The following is a 12,961-nucleotide window of genomic DNA, read 5'->3' on the forward strand; positions in this document are numbered from 1 at the left end:
ATGAGGAAGTAGAGAGTGGGATAGATGAGGAAGTAGAGAGTGGGAGAGATGAGGAAGTAGAGAGTGGGATAGATGAGGAAGTAGAGAGTGGGATAGATGAGGAAGTAGAGAGTGGGATAGATGAGGAAGTAGAGAGTGGGAGAGATGAGGAAGTAGAGAGTGGGATAGATGAGGAAGTAGAGAGTGGGATAGATGAGGAAGTAGAGAGTGGGATAGATGAGGAAGTAGAGAGTGGGATTGATGAAGAAGTAGAGAGTGGGATTGATGAGGAAGTAGAGAGTGGGATAGATGAGGAATTAAAGGGAATGGGAAAGAAGGAAGGAGAGAGAGAGAGGGGAGAGTCCTATCCTACAGAAACTGCAGTGGCAGTTTAAATGCTTTAACTGCCCTTACAACAGTCTCTCAGCATGTAGAGAGCTCTCCTGGGCAGATTGTTCATTTTACTGAACTCCACACCTCCTGTATGTCATTCAGTATAACCTACGTGTGTAGGTGTTGATGTGGGTGTAAATGGGTATGAAAAAGCTTCCCAACTGAACCATGGTGTGTCCAATACAAGGCTGTCATATTAATTTCCACTTTATAGTCATATTATTAAGAATCCCATACTGATGAAAGGTCTCGGATCCAACCCTGATGCCCTTTCATTATTTTACTCAGATTCAAGATTAATTGAAAAGTACCTACTATAATGAGTGTTCTCACCTGTGTGTATGGAGAAAGGCCAGTGGCTCTTGTTCCCTCCTGTGCTAGGTCTGAGAGTTGGGGAGGGGTTGTCTGGGGCGGGGAACTCTGCTGGGTCATTCCCTGGCTCCATGGTAGGGGGCACCACTGTGTCTGTCTCCACCTTGCTCTGTGTGTGTGTCACCAACGGGTCCTCCACAGCACTAGAGGGCGTAGTGCTGCAGGTGTTATTCTCCCCTGCTTCTCTTCCTTTCTCTTTAGCAGTCGAGGCTGGGGCGGCCGTGGGCGGCTCCTTCACCACCGTGCTGTTCGTCTGCTTCTCTACCTTGTCCGCCACTGTCACTTTCTTCTCTTTCGTCTCCTTCTCTTTCTCCTCCTCGTCTTCCTCCTTATCCTCCTCTCCTTCCTTCTCTCCCTCTTCTCCCTCACTTTTTGCACCTTTCTCCCTGTCCTCAGCTCCCTCTCCGTTATCTTTGGCTGCGTCAGCACTCTGGCCGGCTGCAGGTTCGGTGGTGGGCTGACGAGGGGGGGCCGTGGTGGGATTCTGTCTGGAGGCGGGGGCTTTGGTCGGCCACACAGAGCTAGGGAAGGAGGAGATGACCCCACCACTGAACCCCAGCCCAGCCAGGAGGGTACTGGTCACCACGGACGCCACCGTCGCCTGGCTACCACTGGAGGACGGGCCAATGCCCGTCGCCATGGAGACGAAGGAGAATGGGAGGCCGGAGGAGGTCCAGGTGGAGGAGCCGGAGCTGATGGGAGCCATGTCAGCTGAAGAGGCCGGAGAGACGGTGGGCTAGAGAAAGAAACAATAGGCGAAAAGGGATGAGAGGGTAAGAGAAGGAGGGAAAAGAGAGAGAGACATGGCTGAGTTACACAACACCTCACATCATAATGTATCCCTTCCTACTTCCTCTTCCCGGCCCCCATGGCTTCACTCTGCAGCGGGAGCCCGGGCAGGAGTGGTAGTGGCACAATTGAGGTAGCCCTGGGAAGCAGAGACAACAGCCCCCTGCACTGCAGCACAGCCAACCGTGACCACAGCATCTCTCTTTCTCCCCACCATCCACACACACCAGGCAGGCAGGGGAACCATGGTGGAAGAATATTTACATGCCTTATTAATCCATCAGTAATCATGTAAATGTAGAACTGTTTCATCATTTGAAAGGAGAAATAAGTCAAGAACATTATAAGCTATCTTCTGCTCAATATTGCGATTTCATTGACATCTGTGGACTGACAAGTAGGCTAATTGAGAGTATCTGAGTCACAGTGGATGCATGCTCTCCAGCACAGAGGTTTGATAATGAGACAGTGCTGCTCCCTGCTGGAGAGAGGGAGTACTACAGAGTGTTCACTCAACACTCACCATCCCTGTTTTCACTATCCTTGTTCCTTCAAATATCCTGGTGGTGTTAGCTGAAAGGAGACCATAACATTAAAACGTGTTAACCGATGATGAAACAACATATATTCTACTGAATAGACAGTGTAATACTGTATTGATTCTCGCTGTGCAACAAATCAACACAGGCATTTAGACAGACAAGAGATATGTGATGAGGAGGGGGAAGAGCAGAAACAACTCTGGATCACCAAACAAGACAACAAAGGAACAAAACAAGAGGCAAAGAGATGTGAGATCAATAGAAACTGAGCGATGCAAAGTGACGGAAATACATACAGTTTGTTTTTACAAAAGTGAAAAGAAAAAATGAAGGAAAGAGAGTGATGAGGAGGATGATGACAATGAGGAAGATGAGGAAGAATCACCTCTGAAGAGCATGCTCTGGCTGAAGTCACTGCGCATGTCGCTCATACACACAGCCTGCACCCGGAACAGGTACAGCACGTCAGGAGACACCGGAGTGATGACAGCTTCCTGTAACACACAAAACCAGGGGACCGTCAGCAATACACAGGAGCACCACACACATCTAGATGCGCACAATGACACTTTCGCATGAAAAGATCAATTGTGTCCCTGTGTTTTTGTCGGGGATGTTTGATCCAGAGAAACAAAAGGGGGATGTGGTTGACACAGCGAGCGTCCATGCTCACACACACATAGTAATCATCTGTGCTCATCTGTTCGCACACACACACACACACACACACACACACACACACACACACACACACACACACACACACACACACACACACACACACACACACACACACACACACACACACACACACACACACACACACACACACAGCTATGTCTTACTATACTTGTGAGGACTTTTTGGGAACAATTGATTCCCGTTCAAAATCCTATTTTCCCTTACCCTAAACCTAACCCTAACCACTAACCTGTAACCTTAACCCTAATTCTAACCCCTAAGCCTAAAATAGCCTTTTTACAAGTGAGGACCGGCAAAATGTCTTCACTACTCTAAATTTTAGTTGGTTTAGTTTTCTTGTGTGGACTTCTGGTACTCACAAGTATAGTAAACTGTGCACACACACACTTTGATGAGTTCTGGCTACCTTCCCGGAGAGGTCACACAGCTTAGCCTAGAATTCTGTCGTGGCTAAAAGGATGACATAACACAGCCTGCCCCCAAGACCCCAACACAGCACAGAAGGCATAGGTCACAAAATTAAGGTTAGAGAGTGGTGGGAAAATATACTCTCTCTCTCTCTCTCTCTCTCTCTCTCTTTCTCTCTCTCTCTCTCTCTCTATCCCTCTCTCTCTCTCTCTTTCTCTCTCTCTCTCTCACTCATTCTCTCTCTCTTCTTCTCTCTCTCTCTCTCTCTTTCTCTCTCTTCTCTCTCGCGGTCTCTCTCTCATTCTCTCTCTTTCTCTTTCTCTCTCCCACTCATTCTCTCTCTCTCTCCCTCTCTCTCCCTCTCTCTCTCTCTCTCTCTCTCTCTCTCTCTCTCTCACACACACTCATTATCTCTCTCTCTCTCCCTCTCTCTCTCTCTCTCTCTCTCTCTCTCTCTCTCTCTCTCTCTCTCTCTCTCTCTCTCTCTCTCTCTCTCTCTCTCTCTCTCTCTCTTTATCTCTCTCTCTTTCTCTCTCTCTCTCACTCTCTCTCTCTCTTTCTCTCTCTTTCTCTCTTCTTCTCTCTCGTGGTCTCTCTCTCTCCTTTCCTTCTTTCTGTAGACAACAAACACAGAGTGGTGGGAAAATATACTCTCTCTCTCTCTCTCTCTCTCTCTCTCTCTCTCTTTCTCTCTCTCTTTCTCTCTGTCTCTCTCACTCATTCTCTCTCTCTTCTTCTCTCTCTCTCTTTCTCTCTCTCTCTCTCTTCTCTCTCGCGGTCTCTCTCTCATTCTCTCTCTTTCTCTTTCTCTCTCCCACTCATTCTCTCTTTCACTCTCTCTCTCTCCTCTCTCTCTCTCTCTCTCTCTCTCTCTCTCTCTCTCTCTCTCTCTCTCTCTCTCTCTCACACACACTCATTCTCTCTCTCTCTCTCTCTCTCTCTCTCTCTCTCTCTCTCTCTCTCTCTCTCTCTCTCTCTTTCTCTCTCTCTTCTCTCTCTCTCTCTCTCTCTCTCTCTCTCTCTCTCTCTCTCTCTCTCTCTCTCTCTCTCTCTCTCTCTTTATCTCTCTCTCTCTCTCTCTCTCTCTCTCTCTCTCTTTCTCTCTCTTTCTCTCTTCTTCTCTCTCGTGGTCTCTCTCTCTCCTTTCCTTCTTTCTGTAGACAACAAACACTGGATTTACCACAGAGTATTGAGTGGTAAGATTGTGGCAACACTAGCAAAAATACATAAAACAACCGAAACCCTTTCTAATTAGGACGCAATGTAAATCACCCTGGCTGAATATGGGCGGTAGAGACAGGGCTGAATTACGCATCACATCGTAATGTATCCTTTCCTATTTCCTCTTTATGGTGTACGCGTTCCAAATCACACGCCTGAACTCTCCCCACGGCGGGGAGATGGAGGTCCAATCCACCACTAAATGCATGAGGAATGGCTATTATCATAACTCACATTCTCTGGTGTCCGATCGCCAGGGAGGGCTCTCGCCGCACAACTAAATCTTACATTAAGTAATGGCGTTTGTTCTCCCCTCACCACCACCACCTCCTCCCTGATTTATGCATGTTCCGCACACTTTAATTCAGTTAAGGATGTGTCTGCCCTGTTCCCAGGCGGTTATTACAAGTGGAGAGGGCTGTAAAGACCGACGGCAGGCAGCAGGCAGGAAGGCGGGGCTGGAGCAGGGTTGGAGTGGTTTAGTAGGCTTCTCCATGGATTCTAGCGACAGGTTTCATAAAGCCTGGCTGTACCGGGAGCCCCCTCATGGTGGTGGCCAGGGAACAGACAGAGAATACACATGGAAATGACTATCTGAAAAGAAAAGGAGGAGAGATGGAGGGAGAAAGAGAGAGAGATTGAGTGGGAGGTAAGTGATGGAGAGAGAGAAAAAAAGAGAGAGAGAGAGAGAGAGAGAGAGAGAGAGAGAGAGAGAGAGAGAGAGAGAGAGAGAGAGAGAGAAAAGGGAAATATATGGAGATTGAGAGAAATAATAAAAAAGAGTGAGAGAACAGGAAGGAGTGGTGAGAGGAGCGAGAATGGCTGAGACAAGAGATGCTGTGGTACATGGGGAGATTAGATTCTGTTAATGATGGGCAGCCCTCAAAGAAAAGAACCACCACGTCCCTCGTCTGTTCTCTCCTCCGCTGTCCCTTGTTCTCCCTCCCTCTATCAGCAGGCAGGAATCACTCCTCATTAAATCCCAGCCCCCAAACGGAACACAATGGCAGGATAGAAACAGAGCTGTGGGTGTTTAAAATGCCAGTGCTGCTACTGCTAAATGGCTGGGAGTGGCTCTGATCCTTACATTGGTGTTTCATAATGCAAGTTCCAAGGTCAAGCTACCAAAAGTGTCACTACAGTAGGTCTCCACACGCAGTCTAATATGCAGCCAATTTATCATCATTTTTCAGTCTACCTCACCAGTTTCTGTATTGTCACTGTGTGTGGTAGAGTAATTGGGGTGTGTTAATGTAGTCTCACTCATTCACTCACTGTCTTGAAAGTGTGTGTGTGTGTGTTATAGAGTAACTGACCAGTTTGTGTTAACGGTCAGTAACATTTGCGTGCATGTGCATGTGTGCGCGAGTGTGAGTGTGATGAAAACGGACCAGTTTGTTTTGGCTGTCGGTGACGTGTGTCTCCTCGTAGGACTCATCGTGTTTGGTCCAGCTGTAGGAGATGAGGAAGGAGATGATTGGCGGGTGGTAGGTGAACTCTGGCCGGGTCCATCGCACCACCAGGGCCGTGCGGTTCAGATGCTGCACCTTCATGTTGATGGGAGCACTGCTGCACACTGAGAGAGAGAGAGGAGGGAGAGAGAAAGCGAAAGAGAGAGAGAGAGAGTGAGGAAGAGAGGGAGAGAGAGGGGAGGGAGAGAGAAAGCGAAAGAGAGAGAGAGAGATTGAGGAAGAGAGGGAGAGAGAGGGGAGGGAGAGAGAAAGCGAAAGAGAGAGAGAGAGATTGAGGAAGAGAGGGAGAGAGAGGGGTGGGAGAGAGAATGCGAAAGAGAGAGAGAGAAATTGAGGAAGAGTAGGGGGGATGTGGGAGACAAAAGAGAAGGGAAAAAGAAAGAGGGTCTTACACTGTGGTCCGACAACGATCTGGAGTGTCAGACAAAGGACTGCCGGAGGACAGGAGAACCCACCACACTCGCATGGACACACATATGTATGCATATTCGCCCCTCACACACACATACAGTGTGTGTAGGCACTTGAGACCGATGAAAGAGCGAGAGATGCAATGAACAGAGAGCGAGAGAGATACCGAGGAGAGTGAGAGTGGGGAGTTTGAGGTAGCTCTGTGACTTATGGAGCTGTTCCACCAGACAGCAGCATCCGTCTTAGGGCTAAAACAATACAGGCTCATATATACGTGCCTCCAGGCCTTCCATCTAGGTTTTATATCTCCCTATTCCCTATATATATGTATGCCTCCATAAATCACATAGTTCATAAGCAGTGTTGTTCCCTCATGTGGCCACTAGATGTCTCTGTTTGACCAGCAAACAGAGTGCCGAGTCCTCAGCTCTGCAAGGTGTTGCACGGCGTCAAAGACAGCTCCATGGCTCTGTAGTCCCAACAACAGAGGGGTTCATTACTGGTCATGTCAGAAAGCTGAAAACATCACTTCAATAATCAAACCCTGTTTTATTCACAGGGAAATCTTCCGGAGATCTGCTTTATTTCTCCCAGAAGTCCCTCACCTGAACAGACGTCATTCCACCCATTGAAGACAGACAGACTAGACAAAAGAACCAAATGCTGCCTACATTTCTATCATCAGCTTTATTATTAATAAGAGACCGAAGATGAATTCAACACACTGTCTAAACAAACAGCCTTGATATGTACGAGTACATTCACTGTTATTGTGGAATGATAAAGCAGGCTCATGAGAATAGCCTGTTATGAGTTGTGTGTGACTAAATTCATTAGTCATAAATAGCAGCAATGCGGTCATCCAATAATATCCTGATGAATAGCGGCTGTGGTTTGGCATTATTAAAGTGATTAGTCTCTCCCCCTGTACTGTCACCTGGCTGGCTGGCTGAGCCAATGGAACCTGTTTGACCTCCACACACACATGGTGTCCTCTAGATAACACCCAGCTGTGGTGGGTCAGCCTGCACTGTCACTCAGCACGTGTGTGTGTGTGTGAGAGAGAGTGAGAGTGAGACAAATAGAAAGACAAGAGAGAAAGGTGAATAGGGGACAGTAGGTAAGGGGGCATCGCTGTGATGAATGGCATAAGAGGATCTCTCCTTCATCCCTCCCAGGCCCCATAACCCCTCATGACTCCACTCTGATAGCAACAAGATCTCACGATCTCACTTCAGTATTCAACGTTTGTCCAGAGGGGGTAAATGTCAAAACTGAACGATTAAATTTAGCGATTCATTCCGACTGGTTAACGTAAGGGTTAAGGTTTGGGATAGGGTTAAAATATATACAGTACTGTGCAAAAGTTAAGCAGGTGTGAAATAATGCTGTAAAGTAAGAATGCTTTCAAAAATAGACATGTTAATAGATTATATTTATTAATTAACAAAAGGCAAAGTGAGTGAACAGAAGAAAAATCTAAATCAAATCAATATTTGGTGTGACCCCCCTTTGCCTTCAGAACAGCATCAATTCTTCGAGGTTCACTTGCACACAGTTTTGAAGGAACTTGGCAGGTAGGTTGGCCCAAACATCTTGGAGAACTTACCACAGTTCTTCTGTGGATTTAGGCAGCCTCAGTTTCTTCTCTCTCTTCATGTAATCCCAGACAGACTCAATGATGTTGAGATCAGGGCTCTGTGGGGGCCATACAAACACTTCCAGGACTCCTTGTTCTTCTTTACGCTGAAGTTCTTAATGACTTTCGCTGTATGTTTGGGGTCGTTGTCATGTTGCAGAATAAATTTGGGCCAATCAGATGCCTCCCTGATGGTATTGCATGATGGATAAGTATCTGCCTGTACTTCTCAGCATTGAGGAGACCATTAATTCTAAACAAATCCCCAACTCCATTTGCAGAAATGCAGCCCCAAACTTGCAAGAAATGACCATTCTTCACTGTTGCCTGCAGACACTAATTTGTGTACTGCTCTCCAGCCCTTCAGCGAACAAACTGCCTTCTGCTACAGCCAAGTATTTCAACTTTTGACTCATCAGCCCAGAGCAACTGCTGCCATTTTTCTGCCCCCCAGTTCCTGTGATTTCGTGCATAGTTGAGTCGCTCGGCCTTTTATCCAAGTCGGAGGTATGGATTTTTGACCGCAAATCTTCCATGAAGGCCACTTCTGACCAGACTTCTCCGGACAGTAGATGGGTGTACCAGGGTCCCACTGTTTTCTGACAATTCTGAGCTGATGGCATTGCTGGACATCTTCTGATTTCAAAGGGAAGCATGTGTCTTTAATCTGCTGCAGTAAGTTTCCTTGGCCGACCACTGAGTCTACGGTCCTCAACGTTGCCCGTGTCTTTGTACTTCTTCAAAAGAGCTTGGACATCTGGACATCTGGAAACCCCTGTCTGCCTTGACATTTCTGCCTGGGAGAGACCTTGCTGCTAATGCAGTATAACTACCTTGTGTCTTGTTGCTGGGCTCAGTCTTGTCAGGGTGTATGACTTGACAGTAAACTGTCTTCAGCAACCTCACCTTGTTATCTGAGTTTGGCTGTTCCTCACCCAGTTTATTCCTCCTACACAGCTATTTCTGTTTCAGTTAATGATTGTGTTTCAAACTACATATTGAATTGATGATCATCAGCACCTGTTTGGTATAATTGTTTAATCATACACCTGACTATGTTCCTACAAAATCCCTGACTTTGTGCAAGTGTACCTACAAGAAATGATGCTGTTTTGAAGGCAAAGGGTGGTCACACCATACATGGATTTGAATGAGATTTTTCTTCTGTTCACACACTTTGCATTTAGTACATTGATAAATATATTCTATTAGCATATATTTTTGAAAGCATTCTTACTTTACAACATGTTTTCACACCTGCCTAAAACATTTGCACAGTACTGTATATTTATTTTTTTACGAGTACCTAGCACTGGGATTGAACCTGCGATCCTCAGAGCTGTAGCTCACGGTTCAAGCACTTTCTCTATCCCCATCCTCAACACCCTAGCAAGCCGCAAGCCTACTAGGTGGTAATAGGCGCTCACGTTGACCCTAGTGGATGATACTGAAGGCATCTCTTGACATCCTGGGGACCTGGACAAACGTATAATACTGCAGTGGTCTGGTGTGACCTGGCTGCTGATATATGGGAGATGGCAGCAATAGTACAGCAGAGTGCACACTAAGTTATTTCAGAGCAACCTAAATGAATACTAAATGACTTCTAATTGTGACCATTACTGAGATATTGGGCTCTCCAGGACCTGGTAATGTTTCCTGATTTCCCTTTTTCATAAGCAGCAATTGTACAGGCCAGCAGGCTGGATCCAGGTGAGAGAATAGAACAGCTCCTCGACCAGAGACTTCTAAGTAGTCACTCAGTTCTTCACTGGAGCAGGACATAGCATACCATTCCCCTTTGTGTTTCAAGGGCAGAGTAAAGAGTAAAGGAATTCCCACACACACACACACACACACACACACACACACACACACACACACACACACACACACACACACACACACACACACACACACACACACACACACACACACACACACACACACACACACACACACACACACACACGCACACAGGGGAAAGGTGGTGATGGCAAAGGGGACATCATTCTTTCATACTGGCTACCAAAGAGGAGAGGAGATGTGAGAGGCAGTTTAAAGGCGATCTGTGGCCCTGCGCTTACCTGACCATGCTGGTAGATGAATGGCTAATATGAAGGAGTAAGAGGACAGTGAGAGAGCCAGCTACCTTACTGGAACTTCAAAGAGCTCACTTCAGGATGTATGTCACACAACTAAATAATTAGAACATTCCTGCGGGGTCAGAACTGTGTAATAGCTACAGGTAACTGCCAAAATAAAGGAAACACGGCAGTAAATGAGGGATACAATGTGTACTGAAAGCAGACACTTCCACACAGGTGTGGTTCCTGAGTTTATTAAGCCCTTAACATCTCATCATGAAACAAAAATGCTCAGTTGCCCATTATATGAGCTACCATGGCTAGAAGAAGAGATCTCAGTTACTTTGAAAGAGGGGTCTCAAATGAGCATAGGGGTTTTAATGTGTGTGTGTGTGTGTGTGTGTGTGTGTGTGTGTGTGTGTGTGTGTGTGTGTGTGTGTGTGTGTGTGTGTGTGTGTGTGTGTCTCAGTCACCAGATCTCAACCAAATTGAACACTTATGGGAGATTCTGGAGAGGCGCCTCAGACAGTGTTTTCCACCAACATCAACAAACACCAAATGATGGAATTTCTCGTGAAAGAATGGTGTCTCATCCCTCCAGACACTTGTAGAATCTATGCCAAGGCACATTGAAGCTGTTCAAAAACGAACTCAGTGTGTCCTGCGTTAAACCATGGCTTGCCATCCCTTTGCTTGTTGTCTCTTAAAATCCTAACTACTGTAGGGGGGTTGGGAATAGATCCAACACCAGACCCTCCATCCCCTTCTAAGCCCACGCCAAACCCTTGTGTTTGTGGAACAGATCAGTTCTGGGTTAATTCACCCCGGCTAAAGCCACTGGAGCTCATTTCACCCCTTAGGCTTCAATTCCACGCCTCTATTCTTGGAAGGAACGACAGCCATCACACACTCTCCATCCCAATTATCATCCACCCCTCCATCCCATCACTCTCCGGGTCACAGCTCGCTGTGCCGCCAATCAATTTCCCACGCCCATAAATGGAAACAAATGATTGTTTGATGGATGATAAAGAAAATCTTCTAAGCTTTTTTTCTGTGGATTAGTGAGTTATTGAAGAGCCCATCAATGAATTCTAAATGAATTCTAATTGCGATAATTACTGAGATATTGGGCTCTCCAGGACCTGGTAATGTTTCCCTTTAACATTAGCAGCATTTCTACAGGCTAGCAGGCTGGATCCAGGTGAGAGAATAGAACAGCTCCTTGACCAGAGACTTCTAAGTAGTCACCCAGTTCTTCACTGGAGCAGTTCACACAGAGGCTTGCGAAAGTATTAACAACCCTTGGCATTTTTCTTATTTTGTTGCCTTACAACTTGGAATTAAAAAAAAAAATGGGGGGGTTGTATCATTTGATTTACACAACATGCTTACCACTTTCAAGATGCAAAATATGTTTTATTGTGAAACAAACAAGAAATAAGACAAAAAAAACAAAAGTCAATACTTTGTAGAGCCACCTATTGCAGCAATTACAGCTGCAAGTCTCTTGGGGTATGTCTCTATAAGCTTGGCACATCTAGCCCATTCTTTAAGGCAAAACTGCTCCAGCTCCTTCAAGTTGGATGGGTTCCGCTGGTGTACAGCAATCTTTAAGTCATACCACAGATTCTCAATTGGATTGAGGTCTGGGCTTTGACTAGGCCATTCCAAGACATTTAAATGGTTCCCCTTAAACCACTCAAGGGTTGCTTCAGCTATATGCTTAGGGTCATTGTCCTGCTGGAAGGTGAACCTCCGTGCCAGTCTCAAATCTCTGGAAGACTGAAACAGGTTTCCCTCAAGAATTTGCGCCATCCATCATTCCTTCAATTCTGATCAGTGTCCCAGTCAATGCAGATGAATGACACCCCCACAGCATAATGCTGCCACCACCGTGCTTCACTGTGGGGATGCTGTTCTCTGGGTGATGAGAGGTGTTGGGTTTGCGCCAGAAATAGAGTTTTCATTGATGGCCAAAAAAGCTCAATTGTAGTCTCATCTGACCGGAGTACCTTCTTCCATATGTTTGGGGAGTCTCCCACATGAGTTTTGGCGAGCACCAAAGGTTTTTGCAAATGTTTTCTTTAAGCAATGGGTTTTTTCTGTCCACTCTTCCATAAAGCCCAGCTATGTGGAATGTACAGCTTAAAGTGACCCTATGGACAGATACTCCAATCTCCACTGTGAAGCTTTGCATTTCCTTGATGGTTATCTTTGGTCTCTTTGTTGCCTCTCTGACTTAACGCCCTCCTTGCCTGGTCCGTGAGTTTTGGTGGGTGGCCCTCTCTTGGCAGGTTTGTTGTGGTGACATATTCTTTCCATTTTTTAATAATGGATTTAATGATGCTCTGTGGGATGTTCAAAGTTTCTGATATTTTTTTATAATCCAACCCTGATCTGTACTTCTCCACAACTTTGTCCCTGACCTGTTTGGAGAGCTCCTTGGTCTTCATGGTGCCACTTGCTTGGTGGTGTCCCTTGCTTAGTGGTGTTGCAGACTCTGGGCCTTTCAGAACAGGTGTACAGTTGAAGTCAGAAGTTTACAAACACTTAGGTTGGAGTCATTAAAACTCGTTTTTCAACAACTCCACAAATTTCTTGTTAAAAACTATAATTGGCATGTTAGGTCAATTTAAAGGGGGGTGAATACGTATACACTTTTCCTTTTTCTAAATGTATTTTTTATTTGAAAGTAATTTTTTTCATTTCACTTCACCAATTTTGACTATTTTGTGTATGTCCATTACATGAAATCCAAATAAAAATCCATTTAAATAAAAATCAATTTAAATTACAGGTTGTAATGCAACAAAGTAGGAAAAACGCCAAGGGGGATGAATACTTTTGCAATGAATAGTTTTGAAAAGCATTTACTCCTGAGGCAACCACTGTGATTATTATTATTTGACCCTGCTGGTCATCTATGAACATTTGAATATCTTG

General features: G+C 45.7%; 1 protein-coding gene across 1 annotated transcript in view; it reads right to left on the reverse strand.

Moving 5' to 3' along the window:
• The window catches only part of ptprga (protein tyrosine phosphatase receptor type Ga), a 309,383-nt gene that overhangs the window by 24,552 nt on the left and 271,870 nt on the right, over positions 1-12,961 (reverse strand). Inside the window, exons 9-12 of the mRNA XM_052473373.1 lie at positions 5,798-5,982; positions 2,461-2,569; positions 2,057-2,106; positions 706-1,480 (exon numbers count right to left, since the gene is read on the reverse strand). Of these exons, the coding sequence (XP_052329333.1) occupies positions 706-1,480; positions 2,057-2,106; positions 2,461-2,569; positions 5,798-5,982 (1,119 nt within the window). The remainder of the gene's footprint in view (positions 1-705; positions 1,481-2,056; positions 2,107-2,460; positions 2,570-5,797; positions 5,983-12,961) is intronic.

The sequence above is a fragment of the Oncorhynchus keta genome, chromosome 21 (genome assembly GCF_023373465.1).
Source record: "Oncorhynchus keta strain PuntledgeMale-10-30-2019 chromosome 21, Oket_V2, whole genome shotgun sequence".
NCBI classification, from domain to species: Eukaryota; Metazoa; Chordata; class Actinopteri; order Salmoniformes; family Salmonidae; genus Oncorhynchus; species Oncorhynchus keta.